This window comes from Nomascus leucogenys, chromosome 10, assembly GCF_006542625.1.
Source record: "Nomascus leucogenys isolate Asia chromosome 10, Asia_NLE_v1, whole genome shotgun sequence".
Classification (NCBI taxonomy): domain Eukaryota; kingdom Metazoa; phylum Chordata; class Mammalia; order Primates; family Hylobatidae; genus Nomascus; species Nomascus leucogenys.
This window is the reverse complement of record NC_044390.1, coordinates 85,356,217-85,374,601: the sequence shown is the minus strand read 5'-3', so window position 1 is coordinate 85,374,601 and position 18,385 is coordinate 85,356,217. Positions and strand designations below refer to the sequence as shown.

General features: G+C 38.8%; 1 protein-coding gene across 4 annotated transcripts in view; it reads left to right on the top strand.

The window, feature by feature from the left end:
- The window catches only part of TAOK3 (TAO kinase 3), a 223,683-nt gene that overhangs the window by 175,732 nt on the left and 29,566 nt on the right, over positions 1 to 18,385 (top strand). For all 4 annotated transcript variants that reach the window (XM_003274452.2, XM_030821486.1, XM_030821484.1 and 1 more), the window contains 2 exons: positions 7,582 to 7,716; positions 16,185 to 16,421. In XM_003274452.2, the coding sequence (XP_003274500.1) occupies positions 7,582 to 7,716; positions 16,185 to 16,421 (372 nt within the window). The remainder of the gene's footprint in view (positions 1 to 7,581; positions 7,717 to 16,184; positions 16,422 to 18,385) is intronic.

Here is an 18,385-nt window from a genome sequence, read left to right as displayed (position 1 = left end):
TTTATTTTATTATTTTTTTTTTTTTGAGACAGAGTCTCGCTCTGTCACCCAGGCTGGAGTGCAGTGGCGCGATCTCGGCTCACTGCAACCTCCGCCTCCCGGGTTGACGCCATTCTCCTGCCTCAGCCTCTCCGAGTAGCTGGGACTACAGGCGCCTGCCACCACGCCCGGCTAATTTTTTGTATTTTTAGTAGAGACGGGGTTTCATCGTGGTCTCAATCTCCTGACCTCGTGATCCGCCCGCCTCGGCCTCCCAAAGTGCTGGGATTACAAGCATGAGCCACCGCGCCCGGCCTATTTCTATTTTATTATGAAATATATAGAGGAAATATGATGGAAGAAAATCAAAACACATTCACAAATAAGACTTTGGATGAGTTACCTTTAAAATGTAAGTGAGCTCAAAAAATAGAATATATATGAAAACTTAATGTTAAATATGGTATCTTTTCATGAAATCCATTTAGTTCTTATACCTGAGCTTTAAAATGTGTTTTCTTTAAAAACAATAGAAATAAAAATTATTCATAAAGTTTATGGGTGGTTTACTCAAATTCCTAACACTTTTTCACTTGGGAACATAAATAGGATTTTTAACTCTCAACAGAAAATTTTGTATATTAAACTTAGGAATGAGGAAACTAATTTATAGTTCTCTCTATCTGCCTCTGTTAGTTTTATTTTACTCTGGACAAGTAACAAATTCAATACCTAGAATAGTGCCTGGCACAGCATAGACATTCAGTAAATAACTGTGGAATGAATGAATAGACCAACAAAACCAAAAAGAGGGCAAGGAATAAATTAATTACCAAATATTAAATATCATACTCTACTGGTTCATTGAACATAATGGATCAAAAGGGTTAAATAATCTTAGCTATCTTTACAGTTTGAAAAAGTTAAATGATAGTTAAATGAAAATTAAATGAGTACCCAACACAATAAGAACATGCTTAATAAATACCAAAATATATGAATATGGGAGAAGGAATCTTTTGTCCCTTGATTGTTATAATCAAGCAGACATTTCTTTTCTTTTTTTAATTTTTTGAGACAGAGTCTTGCTCTGTTGCCCAGGCTGGAGTGCAGTGGTACAATCTTGGCTCACAAGCAGAGATATCTTAAATTAGTCAAATTAATTTGACTAATAGTCAAAACAGATCTGAAACAGATTACCATTTTGGATAGGAAATAAATTTGCTTTTTCAAAGAAGAACCTTAAAAAAATAAATAAAATGAAATCCATGAGTAGCTAGTGAGAGCATGACTTGCACTTAACTGCTCTGCATCCAGAATAAAGATGCCTTGATTTTAGCAGGACAGTTCTACCACAGATCAAGCCCCCAAAATGTAAAGTGGGACACTGAAAATTTTCCTTTGACATCAGAATTCCAGGTTACTTACTCTCCAGTCCTTGCCTCTACTCTGGTCTTTCCCAGGCCCTGAGGGAATCCTAATCCAAACTTCTTTTATTTATTTATTTATTTTTGAGTTGGAGTCTCGCTCTGTCACCCAGGCTGGAGTGCAGTGGCGCGATCTCAGCTCACTGCAAGCTCCACCTCCTGCATTCACGCCATTCTCCTGCCTGAGCCTCCCAAGTAACTGGGACTACAGGCACCCGCCACCACGCCCGGCTAATTTTTTGTATTTTTAGGGGAGACGGGGTTTCACCATGTTAGCCAGGATGGTCTCAATCTCCTGACCTCGCGATCCACCCTCCTCGGCCTCCCAAAGTGCTGGGATTACAGGCGTGAGGCACTGCGCCCAGCCCAATCCAATCTTCTTTTTGAGCAAGAATGATTTGATAAGGCTAAAAGCATATTCTGACAAAACAAACTTTAGGTACTTATTTTTCCCCCTGGCTAGTGTTGGCCACACTACTTTTTTCAATAGCAAGAACATCACCACATCTCTAGCCTGGTAGTTCTTCAGGAACCTTTTTTTTCACCTACCACATAGCACAGTGTCTGTTACATAGTAAGTGCTCAATAAATGTCCTGTGAACTAAATTGAAGATGGCCAAGGACACGACTTCACACCTCAATTCTTGATTATTCACAAGTGACTCCGGTACAAATTTTTAATCCAGATTGTTTCCTTGTCATCTAGCCTGCTTCTGAGCCTCCATCCTACTGCTTAAAATCATTGTGTATAGAGCCATAGCAAATAGATTTAAATATTATCCTAAGCAGCAAAATCTTTTAAATTTGTTAATCAAAAGGTGTATTTTTATTTTACTAAAGTATAAAATTAACTCCCTTTGCCTGTTGCTGCCTTCTAGTAGTATAGATCATAAGACTTTAATATATTAAAAGCATTGTTCTTGAATCAGTGTTATTTTAGGTACGCTTATTGAACGCCAGTCATGAGGGTCCCTTTCTAGGGATTATTTAGAGAACATTTTTTTCTTTTTTTTTTTTTTTTTTTTTTAAATGGGGCAACACTTCATTCTATAAAATAGAATAAGTGCTCCAGAAACTGTTGTTTAAAAAAGTCATTCTACTGGCCAGGCACGGTGGCTCACACCTTTAATCTCAGCACTTTGGGAGGCCAAGGCGGGTGGATCAAGAGTTCAGGAGTTCGAGACGAGCCTGGCCAATATGGCGAAAACCTGTCTCTACTAAAAATATAAAAATTAGCTGGGCGTGGTGGTACACTCCTGTAATCTCAGCTATTCCGGAGGCTAACCCCGGGGAGGACAGAGGTTGCAGTGAGCCAAGATGGTGCCAGTGCACTTCAGCCTGGGCGACAGGGCAAGACTCCGTCTGGTGGAGGGGGGAAAAAAGCCATCCTACCCTGACTCCTAAAGCTTTATTTGACCCTTCCTATTAGTCATTGTTAGTTCTTTTCCCCTCCCCTCTTTAAAAAAAGAACAGCTTTCACCACCTTTGCGGGATAAAAAAAAAAAAAAGAAATGTCCTTGAGGGAATAGGATATTCTAGTTTAATTTTCACTTGCTTCAGTGGCCTTTCCTATTATTTTTGCTGAATAGAGGCGTGGGTTCTTTGTCTCTTCAACTCACATTTGGCAAAGTAAAAGTAAATTAACATATGAAGGTAATGTTTCTTAAACAGAGCAGTCATACAACACTTCTCCTCAGCCTTTTGCTAGTCATCTTTTCTCTCCAACTATCCTTCCAAGTTAAGATATGCTTTTTCATCTTCTCCTCCCCTTCCTCCAGCCCCAGCTTTTGATAGCTACACCTGCTTCGACAATAATTTAATAATTTTGAAATGAACAAAACAAAGAAAAGTGGTGGGTCTGCTGATCCCTTCTCCACAGCGTAGGAAGTGTGGGAGTCTATAGAAAGGTTTCTCATCACCGGATAAAAGCCATTTTTAGTTACATCCCCCTGCACCCCACTGTGTAAAGGTGTGCTTGTGTGTGTGTCACTATTTTACGACTTCCTTAGAGTACAGAGTGGCAGGTTTTTATGAAATACAAATTTGAATTCTGTTAAATAATCCAAAAGAAAATGTCATTTTCTCAAAATCTCCTCAGACCTATATTCTTGTGTTTGTTTATTCAGCAAACATTTACTGAATGCCTACTAAGTATCAAGCACTATGCCAGGTGCTAGGGAGACTGAGATTTTTCAAACGACATTTACTCTGCCTTCAAAAAGCCCACAGCCTTATGCAGAGGCAGACAAGTAAGTGTGATGAGTACTGTGATAAAAGTAAACCCAAAGCACAACTGAGTCCAGAGGAGTGACTTCTAGGTTAAAGTCAAGTTCATTTAGAAACTATAGGCAAGTAGCCGGGTGCGGTGGCTCACGCCTGTAATTCCAGCACTTTGGGAGGCCAGGGCGGGTGGATTGCTTGAGCCCAGGAGTTCAAGACCAGCCTGGGCAACATAGTGAGACTCCAGCTCTATAAGGGAAGAAAATATATTTAGAAAAAGAAACTAGGCAAGTGCCTACACTACGAACCTTCATTTCAGAAGTGTAATGGTCAGACACTTAAAGGAAAGACTTCCAAATAAAAGGAAAGCCCCTTGTCTAAGGTATAATAGTAAAGTTTGTGTGCCTCATGCTTCACGTATTTCACTCTTTTATAGAAATTCAATTCTTTTTACCGAAGATTTTGAACAAATATTATGGCAGCTTCCTTTTTAATCTGAAGACATTTATTTTTTATGATGAAACAGTGTCGTGAGCTGGGCGCAGTGGCTCATGCCTGTAATCCTAGCACTTTGAGAGGCCAAGGCAGGCAAATTGCCTGAGCTCAGGAGTTTGAGACCAGCCTGGGCAACATGGTGAAACCCCATCCCTACTAAAATACAAAAAAATTAGCCGGGAATGGTGGTACGCACCTGTAGTCCCAGCTACTCAGGAGGCTGAGGCACGAGAATTACTTGAACCCAGGAGGTGGAGAGGTAGCAGTGAGCTGAGATAGTGCCACTACACTCCAGCCTGGGCAACAGAGCGAGACTGTCTCAAAAAAAAAAAAAAAAAAAAAAAAAAAAAAACAACGTGGTAAGTTTACCAGGTTAACGTAGGTTTACTTAAAACTGGTATTTCAAGGAGTTATTTTTGTTTGTTCCTGGATGATAATGTTTTAAAAATAAATTATAACCATGCCATATATTTTGCCTTGGCAAAGTAGATTTATTATTCTTAATCTTCTAAAATCATTCTTTGAAGATTTCAGCCTTATCATTTGTAAATAATCTGTATCTAGTGTATAACTGCATAAAAATAGAAATTAACCCTTTCCATTGTTAATCTTAAGATGTGTGCAGTTCAGAAACTCTGGGAGCCAGGTATAGTGGTGTTTTACAGAGGCACTGTTACTTAAAGGGGCAGTATAACCAACAGAAAATATTTCCAGTAAAGTTGATACTTTAATTTCTTTGAGCTTACTTCTCAAGTTACATTCTCCCATTTTTAAATAGCTTCATAAGCTGTCTTTGGAGTTTTGAACCTGTTTTATGCAGTGAATATTTTATGAATATTTTAAAATTCTTTTCCTAATGCACTTGAAATGAATATCCACTGTTAGACGAAAATTTTGTTCCATTTTGTGGTCTCTTGTATAATATTTGAAGACTTTTAGTGATGGTGATCTCTGTTGTGAAAATGATCTGGAAAACTAACAATGATTTTATAAAAGGAAAAAAATGTAGGGGGAAGCAAAGAATTATACTATTAGTATTATTATATTTAAAGTGGGTTAAAATTTTGAACCTATTATTTGGACTATAAAAATAGCATTATTTTAAAAATATACTTGAGTTATTTAATTACATATGTGTCAGCTAAAATCAGTGTCATTTCAAGTTTTAATTTTTCTGGTGTACTTCAACTTCCTCAATTTAGTAAACTTAGAAAATACATTGTGGCTTTTAATTGGAGAAGCAGAGCCCTAAACAATGTTTCTAAGGAGTTAATTTTTATCAGAGGTAAAACAAACTAATACAATTGCACATATTTGTACATGAATAAATTTTGTTTTGGTCTGTCCTGTGGAGAATGTGGATTCTAGTGTCATTGGTTATCCTTATAAATCAAGTTATTACAGTGCGAAACTGAGCTGTTGCCCACGTATTTGAGGTCTCCCCCTCAGTCAATGTACTTGGTAAGTTAGCCAATTAATGTTTACCAAAACTATGAATTGTTAAGGCCTCCTATAAAATCACAGGCCTCTACCTAGCATATCTCTTCCGATTACTGGCATTTAAGAGCTGCTCGCTTTTCTGGCACTGTAATATTCAGTTGAATTTTGTACATAAATTTATTGGCAAATATGCAGTAATGTATTTATGGTAGCAGGTCCCAGTGCCTTCCTCTTTAGAACCTTAAGCCTAGTGCATGAATCCCAATTACACACGTTCTTGCTCTTCCCTGTAAAATAGGAGTTCAAATTTCACGAGAAATCATGTAGAATAATTTTAACTGACCCTTCAAATATTTTCTTGTAAGTTTTAAAAACTTACAAGTTTTATAAGCCACCAATATGGCACCACTAACTATGGCTGCTAAGTGATTGAAACATAGCCATTATGACTTAGGAACTCAATTTTGCACTTAATTTTGTTTTAATTAATTTTAATTGAATTTAATTTTTAATTAAAATAGTCATATGTGGCTGGTCACTATCTTGTTGGACAGCGTGGCTGCAGAATATACTTGAATTTGATATATATGCCCTCAATGGCAAGTTTATTAACAATCCCTTCATTATTTGAGCTATAATACATAAATTTAAAAAAATTCTCCATGTAGGTGTAATGGTAGATACCTTCCCAATACATCAAAGCATTTTAAATGTATAAAAGGAAAAAGAAAATCAGCCCAATTTAATCTTGGGTCTTGGCTTTTACATAAAAATCTGGATGTAAAATTTAATTTCTCCCAAAATTTTAGACTATAATAAAATTTTGTATTTTCTAAACCTTTTTAATTTTTGTTTCCTGATGAAGAAAAAAGCCATTATAAAAAATTTCAAGTGGTCATGGATAAAATGCAATACTGACTTCTCACAAATGGTTTCTCCTAAAACCCTAGGGAAATAAGGAATTCATTTCTCCTTTTCCACCCTGAACATGTACTATTTTAAAATCCCCCATGGTTGTACATGTTTTTGAGGTACAAATTACTATAGCGTCCTTTTTTCTGAAGGGTTATAGCCACTTAATGACTGGCCACTACTTCATCTTTCTAGAGAGGAACATCATCCTTTGAAAGCATTTTCCCCTTTAAAAGTCATTTCAGTTGCATTTAAGAAACATCCATTATTATCCTTCCAGGGAATGCTATTTTTTCACTGGGCGTTAGAACAAGATTAATTATCTTTGCCTATCAAGAAGCATGGGCTTGATTAAATCAGTCAAGGACATTAAATTCCAGCTTTACTCACTCTGGTGACCATACCGATGCTGAGTTGAAGAAGAATTTGTGAAAGTATCATTTGGTTAAAATTGTACGCCTGTCGCTTTAAATCTAAAAAAAAATCCTTTCAGAAGCTGTAGAGAGAAGGTGCTAGAACTGTGTACGATCATGACTGGAAAGCAGGATCCCTCAGTGACTGCCGAATCTTCCCAGCACAAGATAGAGAGGCAGTTCAGCACAAGCCTACATTGGTTCTAGGCAGAACGATGATCCTACCGAACAGATCTCAAATAAAATTAAATTGAGAAAGCAGATCTTTCAAGGGAATGAGGCGGAGGCTCGCTTTTATGTTAAAAGCCACCAGCATCTTCCTTGCTAGACATGGACATGACATTTTTAAAGGAATTATCTGGTTACAGCGTTTTAAGCAAACTGTTCTAAGGAGTCTGTACATTGCATTATTTTTTCTATTCTTTTTTTCTTTTGCATATATGTAATTCTGGAGGTAAAGAAAAAGCCTGCCAGGGATTCAGAAGGCATCCCACTAGCGATCAGCTGACATTCCTAACTGAAGGCTGCAATGTGTTGCTTATTCATTTTGTACCGTGGGAGCTGCGGGGACTAGCAGAGAGCTAAACTATGCATTTCAAACAGCAGTGCTTGTGCAGAAAGAGGGGTGAGAGAGAGGCAGCCGGCGAGGAAAGAGCACAGCTGGACTTTCTCCTTGTTTTTATCCATTTCTGCAGGATCATGTATTCATAAGGGATGAGGCGGGCCACGGCGATCCCAGGCCTGAGCCGCGGCCTACCCAGTCAGTTCAGAGCCAGGCCCTCCACTACCGGAACAGAGAGCGCTTTGCCACGATCAAATCAGCATCTTTGGTAAGCAAACACCCCTCTACCCACCTTCCCTTCCTTCCCCTCCTCCCCATCTGGCAGCCTCTCGCCCTCCCTGAGCCTCTCTCGGCTTCATGGATGGGAGGAAAGAAGTCAAGAATGTTTTCTCTCTCCTAATAATTTTATTCATTTTATGAAAAAAATCTGTTGGCATAGCAACCTGATTTCAGATATTTTAGCATTGTGTATGGCATGGAAAAAAAAAAACCTTTGTGTGTGTGTGTGTGTGTCTGTGTATGTGTGTGTGTGTTTGTATATGCTGTATGTGCAAAATATAAGGCCTTTGAGATGAAGTTGCTAGCCTGTCCAATTTTTTAAAAGCTATTTGTCTTTTCATTGAAATAAATAATGCTAAATTTTTTTAAGGTATTGATCTATATATGTATGCAGGGCACTGTGCTTCTTTTTGTATAGATGCATATGTGTCTATAATGTATACACACACATCAAAAGATAAAATATAATTTTAAAAAATATATGGTTGCTGGATAATGTATATAATCGTAGAAAATAAGATACTTGCTTCCCAGGGACGGATTGCTGGTTCGTTCTGGTTCATTCATTTATTTATTGCAACAATGGTAGTGGCTGCACTTCCCCATTTAACCCCTGAAGAATTTCCTGGCACCAATAAAGCAAGAAGGGCTTTGTAGGAGAGGATAGGGCTGATTGTGGAAGAAAAGAGACTGTAGGATTCTTCAGCATTTTTACTATTGCAAATGTGATTGCTGGATGCCCTTGTAGTAGCAAAAGGGGTGTGTGCTGGAAGAGTTAGTTTTCATGCCTCCTCCCCTCGGCCCCCCACGCGTGCGCGTGCGCGCTCACACTCACACACACACACACTCACATCGTTTCATCCTTGGCACTCTAAACTCTCTTTAATCTTTTGCTTCTGAATCTCACTTCTCAGCCAAAAAATTATTGAAACATTAGATGTTTTGCCCAAATCGATGTTAGAGGTCACATGGGCAGGAAGACTTAGTGTACACTGCTTGGCTATTACATTTAGAACCTATGATGACATCATCCGAGGCCGACCCAGAAATGATCATTTTTCTTGTCCTATTTTTTAAACCTGATTTCTACTTTTATTTCTCAAGTCTTTTAAAGGCTTCGATTATCTTTGAAATGTATAATGGATTGTAACCTTTAAAAACCCAAATACAAGGAAAAATGGAAGTTAAAGCACCTACATATTGCTATGCCTGCTGCTGTCTAAAAGCAAGCAATTTAATTTAAACTGCTTATAAATAAGCCCACTTTTAAGTTCCTTTATGTAGAAGTTTCTTATGATCTCTTTGATGAGCAATTTTTCATTTTAAAGGAATGCTACACTATGTAATGGAGATCTTAAAATGTCCACTATGTATTTGCTAATGATTGTTAAGCACCTAAAAATATGCTTTTGAGTCTAGATAAAGGATCATGAGATTACCAAATAATCATTATCTTCATGCCATGATATCTGACAAAAGAAGAAATATGGTGCTTTAGACAACTATGACTACTTACCATCGACTCTTGTGAGACTTGTACCTTTATCCAGACCCGTTCATGTTGAAATGAGTGGAGAAATGATAACAAGCTCTGAGCATCCGAGCACCATCAGTGGTTTTACATGTGAAGCAGACATTATACCAAGTGGCTTTCCCCCTCTGGGACAGGTTCTTTTTTCTCTCTTGCCACACCCTCATTCCCACATCATATATTCATGACCTCTCCTACCTCCCAGCAAGAGATTACTACAGCCATGCCAGAATAATCTCACGCTCGCATCTGTGAACTCACCCAGGGCTACTCTGTGTGTATATCAGCCATCACAGTCTTCTCTGTGGATGATAAAAGCTGCTTCCCTACTATGCCACCTCAGGGCTATGGGCAGTGTCCTCAGGAACCCTCTGAATCCTACGGGCTTCCTAGTGCCCATCCAGAGAACAGCTGCAACCAGTCTCTCTAATGAAGTTTTGATTTGCTAAAAGGCCCCTGCTCCTATATTAAGTTACAAACAGAGTAGCTGATATGCTGTTGCTTTAGCCACAAAACAAGTTGTTTTTTATGGGGCGCCCTCTCTAAATGTAGTGCTTTGGGAGTCATGGTTGGGATTGGTGGAAGTTTACCAGAGTTCAGTGGTATTTGTATCTAGTGGCTTTTAGGGAGGGAAAAAAAATGGAAGGGAAAAGTTATGGTGTTATATGGTTCCATGTCCCATTTTGAACAATCTAACTATGGGTATGAATTTTTTAATGTATATTACCAAGTACTACAATTCTACCCACTATGTTATTTTAAAGCCTAATGCCAATAGTAGTGTATAAATCAGGACACTGGAATATCATAAAATATTTAATTTTAAAAATATATTATGAATTCTGTTGTGTTTTATGGACCCCAGCTCAAATGAAAATGACTAAAATGACATAAAAGTAAGAGCAAGATCATGGGAAAGTGAAAGTCCAGTATAATAAAAAATCAAGTCATTGTTGAAACCTTGCCTTCTCATAGTTGGTGGCAATACTATATTTATTTATCATTTATTTTGGTTTTACTCTTTCTTTAACATCTTCTAGTAGAGGTGCTAACAAGTCACAAAGAGGTCCAAAGGTGAACAGGAAAAAGGAATTTAGAAATTAGTTTTTCAATAACTAGATAAATAAATGATGAAATGCATATTGTAAATTTACTTGCAAACTGACAAAGATATTAGTCTTCCTAAAATTTGTTTATGAGCCTACTTCTTCAACATAGCCTAAAAGAGGCCTGGCTTTGTGCTTTTCCCCCTTAGTATTACTTTCAACATTGTGCTTTTGAATGAGGTTACTGACAAGTGTATGAAGAAGCCCATGGGCTTTGGGCCTGTATTGCTACATGCCTTTATTATTTTGGCACCTTATAACCGAGATTTTTGTATTATGCACTGCTGCACAGTTGCATTTGTAACAAAGGATAAGGAAGGACTATAAACTTTGACACCAGATGAAATCCTGAGAAAACTTTAGTATTGTAACTTTTTATTACAATTGTATAATTTTTATTATAATTTTCTAAGGGCAGAGATTATTGCCCTTATTTTGAAGAATTAGGAAAAGGAAGGGTATTTCATGGCATCTTTATTTTAACCTTTCTTTTCCTTCTTCTGTAAGGAAGTTCATATTGGGCTCGTGTTATCTGGAAAAAGGAGTTGTTTATATAGTTCTGCAGAATCACTAATCTGACTTCTTGGGCCTTTGAGATGTGCCTTCCTTGAGTTTTTAGGGAGAGCCTCATATTTTAATTATATTAGTGATTCATGAGGGTGTTTTCAGCTGTTGCTACATCTGATGTCATTTCTTCTGAAAACTTTGTAGTGTCCGAGGCTGTTGGCTGTTTACATGATAGAGATATTAATATAAAGAGCACCGTATCTATCAGAGTTCAGCTTTTGGCTTTGTGAAGGAATTCTCACTGCCCCTCTTCCTAATTTGTGTTCTAACACAAATTCACCTGTGACTGCATTATACAGGCAAATTTATGTTAGAACACATGTCAGGGAGAAGGGCATGAGAGGGGAATTCCCAAGGAGGCATGTAGGAGAAAAGTATTATTGTTCTATTCATGCAAATATAGATTCTTTTACTTCCCTTTGCCAGATTCGATAGAAAGACTCATAAAAAGAGAGTCTTCATTTGGAGTTTTTAAAATGCACCCTAATAATTTAGCTAATTGTGCAATTGGATACCTGAATGAATTTGATACATAAGAATAAAAATATGAGAGCCTCAGCAGTAAATGCTACTGTTTCAGCTCTCATGAGCCCAGTCCTGTTTCTAAATGCTTAAAAATGTTTTCTCTTCCTGTACAGTATACCAGAGGATGCTTATCAAAATATTGCATATCTCTTTACTTATTCTTGGCTTCTTAACTCACTGAGGTCATTGCTGATACCATTTCTCACTTATGCTGTCCAATCTACATGCCCAACCCATATGGTCAAAGTCTGTCAATAAATGTGTGTTGAATAAATGAATGAACGAATGAATGAGGTCACCTCCAGCCCTGCTATCACATGCGAATTTGGATTTATAAGTTTGCATTTCAGAATTCTTCATAACATATTCTTTTATAAATGCAGAATTGCCTGTTATCAGTCATTACTTCTAGCAAAAACTTAAAAACAGTTTTTCCTTAGGTATTCTAAAGAATAGAATGTTAAGTTTCTAATGCCAAAATGTGACTCACTGTATTCTTTTTAAGAACTTGCTATAAATTTCATTTGTTCTAAGTGCTGAGGTGGCCACTTTTATCATATGCATAATTTTCATGCCTACATATTATTAAGTTGGCTTTGATCTCTTAAGAGGGTAACATTATCACCCACCATGCTCTTGTTTTATGTTCAGGAAGTTGCTTATTACCCTTCTAGTGCAGTGTTTTGTACACGGTAGAGACACTCTGCACTTCAGATGAAGTGGTTTGTTTTAGGGCCGAATTTTGCTGGAATTAAATAAAGTAGCATTGAACAGCTGTAGAAACCTTTAGAAAAAAAGTTTTAGTCTTCCTTTTCATGGTACATTATTTATTATTTGTTTATTTTTCATATTCTAGATACATGAAATGAGTAATAATTCAGATTCAGAAATTATACATAATTTTATAATCCACAACCTGGATACAGATACAGTTGTTTTTTTTTTTTTTTCTTTTTCCTTAAATGTGCCCTTTCTTCTGGATCCACTTCTTCTGATCTGTGTCTCCATCACCAGAAATACTAAGTGGAGGGCAAAGGTACATGCTTCGCAGAGCCTGGCATCAGAAGGAAGGAAACCAGCATACATTGAGCATTTCCTAGGAGTCAGACACCCTGCTAGGCACCTTCACATGAGAAAGTCCTCCGACCCTGAGGAAGATAGTAGCAGTTCCTCTCTCTTTACACATTAAGAAACTGAGAGACTTTAAGAGGTTAAGTAATTTGCCCAAGGTCAGTTATATAGTAAGAGATAGATAAGGTTTTTCTCCACGCAATCCACTGGGTAGAGCAAGGTGGTACTGCCCACTTTTAGTTGATCACATTTTTGAGACTGCCATTGTAAAAACTACAGTCACTACATCTTTATAACTTTCTCCCATTTCAGACTTACTCAATTTGTAGTTTAGACTTACCACTCTCTCTAGCTTTGACTTTTTTGGGTGTTGATTCCCTCTATTACTTTATAACAGAAAATAGTCACTCTTTTTCTGCCTTGGTGATATGAATTTCCTCAGGCAATTCAAGAACCATAGGAATCCAAGGCCTTCTAAAAATTAGAGGTAAATTATATGTGAAAGCACTTTTTAAACTATATGCATGAAAAAGTTATGGGCTATTATTTTTTATTTTATTGACCAAAAGGTGTATTCTTAAAACTCATAGTGTACACTTAAGACACACAGGCACACATAACTGTAAATATCATAATTTTTGTATATTTCATGTTAGACTTTACAACTGAAATATCTGGTTATACTTTTATTTAAATTCATCTATCCAGCTTGAGCATGGAATTATAAAGCTTAGTATCTCTATATGTACCCTAAAAGACAATTTGAAACTTAGAAAGTTTAGTTCTGACAAATGAAAGGTGATATTAGGAGTTTAAGAAGGTAATTATCCACATTATGGGAAGCATTCAAAAGCAAAATGTCTCTCCTGGAATTCAGTGATGTACAATGATAGCAGATTGAGCTGTGTAAATTTTCTTTGCCACATCCTTGTACCAGGTGTGATCTGGTAGAAGTAGAAAGCCACCCTCTTTACAGAGACCCACCCACCAATTGAAATAGAAATTTTCTTGACACAACTCATTTCCCTTTTATCTTTAGGCCTCCTGGTTTAGGGAAATGACCATCCTGAGAATATTTTATTGGCTGTAAGCCAATGCTTATGGCAAGTTTTAAATGTGTCATGATAGCTTAGAGTGTGCCATGCCTCAGCTTTGGGAATCTGATTAAAGAAGGAATGCTAAAATAAGAAAAAGGTTCTAGCTAAAACATATCTAAAATTCATTACCCTAACCCTGATACTTTACTGCCATGTTTTTCTGAAAAATAGTTGAATTCAGAAAGGACTAAATGGTATCCTTTCTATTGATTAGAATTGTTTCTTCCTTAAAGTTGTACTTCAGAAACATAAGCGTGAAGAAGTAAAATTGATACATATATTTCGGACTACTTCTTTTCCTCCTTTTATCTTGAAATATGTCCATTAAAAAACACATTTTCTGGCCGGGCGCGGTGGCTCACACTTGTAATCCTAGCACTTTGGGAGGCCGAGGCGGGCGGATCACGAGGTCAGGAGATCGAGACCACGGTGAAACCCCGTCTCTACTAAAAATACAAAAAAATTAGCCGGGCGTGGTGGTGGGCGCCTGTAGTCCCAGCTTCTTGGAGAGGCTGAGGCAGGAGAATGGCGTGAACCTGGGAGGCGGAGCTTGCAGTGAGCCGAGATTGTGCCACTGCACTCCAGCCTGGGCAACAGAGCGAGACTCTGTCTCAAAAAAAAAAAAAAAAAAATTTCTGATAATAAAATAGATCATTTATTTTCTTTAGAGGGTTAGGTGCCTTTTGGGTGATGCTATCCTTTTTTGGTCTTAAAATATCCTCTGCTCTTATTCTCAATACTTCAAAGAGTATTATCCTTCAGAAAAGAGAAATGAATATGAAACCCAGTGTTAGTTTCCAGCTGGAAAGGTTTCAAAGTTTGGCTAATGTTTAATGGTGTACTTTGATAATACTATCTAGTTACAGAACAGCACTCTCTTGTTAGTAAGGACTCAATTTAGTATGCAGGGCCACCTTCTAAAAAGAGCAGAGAAACAAACTCTTCTTTGTATAAAATGTATTTTAACCCATAAACTGAAAATAGTACAGAAAATTAATAGCAGCATGAAAATTTCCTGTAAAACTTGGTTGGGTGTTAGGCTGGGGAGATGGGCCTTACAGTAGATAGGAGTGACCAAATCACTTAGTGAAGAACAAGACTAAAGTTACAATCCTGGAATTAAGATTTTTTTCTAAAATAGGAAAAATAGGGAGGAAGTGATCAGGAAAATAGAGAAGATAAATTGAAGGAAGGACTAGAAAATCACAAAAAATTTAATAGAGAGGAGCAAGAGGTGCTGAAATGTACATTTACAAGCTTTAATTTGTTGGATGTTCACTTGAAAATGAGTTAAGGAAAAGTTATTCAGAAAAGTAGCCTTCCAAAAATCATAGCAATGCTTTATCCTCTTTAGGAGAGTGAGTGAGTGTATTATAATTTGGTAACATTTCTTTTGTAGAGAAGGGGATGGGGGAGACATGATTTAAGAGATCTCTTGATCTTATACTCACCTCTTCATATTAGGAATAGGAAATAAATCATGTTCGGACTAGTGTAAAAGGTCTATGACTGTTAGAGACATGATCCTTAAAAAATAAATTATAGATAGATCGATAGATAGATAGATAGAGATATACACACACACACACATATACAAAACAAACCAGTGTAGTAGTTCTCAACTAGAGGAATTTTGTTCCCAAGGGAACATTTGGCAATATCTGGAGACACTTTTCATTGTCATGTCGTGGGAGGTGCTACTGGCATCTAGTGGGTAGAGGCCAGGGATGCTGCTAAACATCCTGCAATGCTCAGGATGGCCCCCACCACAGATAATTATCTGGCTCATTTTTAGTAGTGTTGGTGAGAAATCTTGGTATAGTAGAAATAACATGGCTCTGGAATTATACAGAGAAGGGCCTGATTCCCAATCCAGTCCTTATTAGCTGTGTTACTGTGAACATGTAATATGTGTGATGGTATATCAAAAATATGTAAACATATTTTGACTGAATAAATAATTTCTTTTTTTTTTTTTTTTTTTTTTTTGAGACAGAGTCTCTGTCACCCAGGCTGGAGTGCAGTGGAGTGATCTTAGCTCACTGCAGCCTCCGCCTCTTGGGTTCCAGCAATTCTCCTGCCTCAACCTCCCGAGTAACTGGGATTATAGGCGCCTACCACCATGCCTGGCTAATTTTTGTATTTTTAGTAGAGACGGGGTTTTACCATGTTGGCCAGGCTGGTCTCCGACTCCTGACCTCAAGTGATCTGCCCACCTCAGCCTCCCAAAGTACTGGAATTACAGGCGTAAGCCACCGTGCGTGGCCTGAATAAAGAGTTTTTTTCAAGACTCAATTTCTTCAACTATAAAACTGAGATGTTATCACCTACCTCATGAATGAAATGAATGAATGAATGAGATGGTTTTGAGGACTAGGGATAAAATACATAGAGTGTCTGTCTAGCACAGTGCCCCCTACGGGTGAGCGTTCACTAAACAGTAGGTAAATTGATGGTGAAGGTGATGGATAAAATTATGCCACAGGGCCCTTCTACTTTGCCTGAAAGCTTGTCTCCCATGAACCTGGTTACCTGAGTTCTGTTTCCTAATCCAATTCAGGTTACACGACAGATCCATGAGCATGAGCAGGAGAACGAGTTGCGGGAACAGATGTCAGGTTATAAGCGGATGCGGCGCCAGCACCAGAAGCAGCTGATCGCCCTGGAGAACAAGCTGAAGGCTGAGATGGACGAGCACCGCCTCAAGCTACAGAAGGAGGTGGAGACGCATGCCAACAACTCGTCCATCGAGCTGGAGAAGCTGGCCAAGAAGCAAGTGGCTATCATAGAAAAGGAGGTCAGTACGTGCACACACGCCTTTATGCCACAACCAAGCCCAGCCTGTTGGGGTCAGTGGCAGGATGTTAGCAAGAGGCAGGAGTGGGGGATGGAGGAAAACTGTTGTTTCGGGGGTGGCAAAATTGGGTTTCTAGATTTTATGGGGCTATGTAAAATTGTCGTTCAGAGCTAAAATAGCAACTGAAAATATATGTTACATTCTTGTCCATTCAAATATATTCTGAAGCCAGATGTGGTGGCTCACGCCTGTAATCCCAGCACTTTGGGAGGCCGAGGCAGGCAGATCACCTGAGGTGAGGAGTTTGAGACCAGCCTGGCCAAAATGGTGAAACTCCATCTCTACTGAAAATACAAAAATTAGCCGGGCATAGTGGCTCATGCCTGTAATCCCAGCTACTTGGGAGGCCGAGGCAGGAGAATCACTTGAACCTGGAAGGCAGAGGTTGCACTGAGCCAAGATCATGCCATTGCACTCCAGCCTGGGCAACAGAGCAAGTCTCTTCTCAAAAAAAAAATTATATATATATATATATTCTGAGTATCAGTCCCTTGATGGTGGCCTGGGTACAAGTAAAGAGAAACGAGATGCTGCCATCTTCTGAGAATGTGCACAACAAAAGTCTGTTACTGTATCTGCCATACCCACAGTCCTCTTCAAAAGAAAACTGCTCTACAAATAGTCTCTTATAGTAGTGATAATCCCTGCCTACAGCTGATGGGCCCCTGAGCAAAGGGAGCAAATAATGAGTCCGGCAATTATTTGGGTTTTCTAGGGAACATCTCTCGTCCCCATCCACATTCTGAACTAATTCTAAAAGCAGACAAGGCCAGGTGTGGTGGCTTACACCTATAATCCCAGCACTTTGGAAGGCCAAGGTGGGTGGATCTCTTGAGCCCAGGAGTTCAAGACCAGCCTGGACAATGTGGCAAAACCCCATCTCTACAAAATATACAAAAATTAGCTGGGTGTGGTGGCACGTGCCTATAGTCCCAGCTAATTGGGAGGCTGAAAATTAGCTGGGTGTGGTGGCACGTGCCTGTAGTCCCAGCTAATTGGGAGGCTGAGGCAGGAGGATTGTTTGAGCCCAGAAGGCAGAGGTTGCAGTGAGCCGAGATTGTGCCACTGCACTCTAGCCTGGCTGACAGAGCAAGACCCTGTCTCAAAAAAAAAAAAAAAAAGGCCAGACACAGTGGCTCACGCCTGTACTCCCAGCACTTTGGGAGGCCGAGGCAGGTGGATCGCCTGAGGTCAGGAATTCGAGACCAGCTGGCCAACATGGAGAAACCCCGTCTCTACTAAAAATACAAAAATTAGCTGGGCGTGGTGGCAAGTGCCTGTAATCCCAGCTACTCAGAAGGCTGAGGCAAGAGAATCGCTTGAACCTGGGAGGCTGAGGTTGCAGTGAGCTGAGATTGTGCCATTGCACTCCAGTCTGGGTGACAAGAGTGAGACTTCATCTCAAAAAAAAAAAAAAAAAAAACAGCCGGGCATGGTAGCTCATGCCTGTAATCCCAGCACTTTGGGAGGCTGAGGTGGGTGGATCACTTGAGGTCAAGAGTTTGAGATCAGCCTGGCCAACATGGTGAAATCCTATCTCTACTAAAAATACAAAAAATTAGCTGGGCGTGGTGGCAGGTGCCTGTAATCCCAGCTACTCAGGAGGCTGAGACAAGAGAATCACTTGAACCCGGGAGGCAGAGATTGCAGTGAGCCCAGGTCACGCCATTACATTCCAGCCTGCGCAACAAGAATGAGACTCCGTCTGAAAAAAAAAACAAAAAACAAAAAACAGAAGGGTAAGGCAGATAGTCATAATATCATCCTTTATTATTATTATTATTATGCTTTAAGTTCTAGGGTACGTGTCCACAACGTGCAGGTTTGTTATATATGTAGACATGTGCCATGTTGGTGTGCTGCACCCATTAACTCGTCATTTACATTAGGTATATCTCCTAATG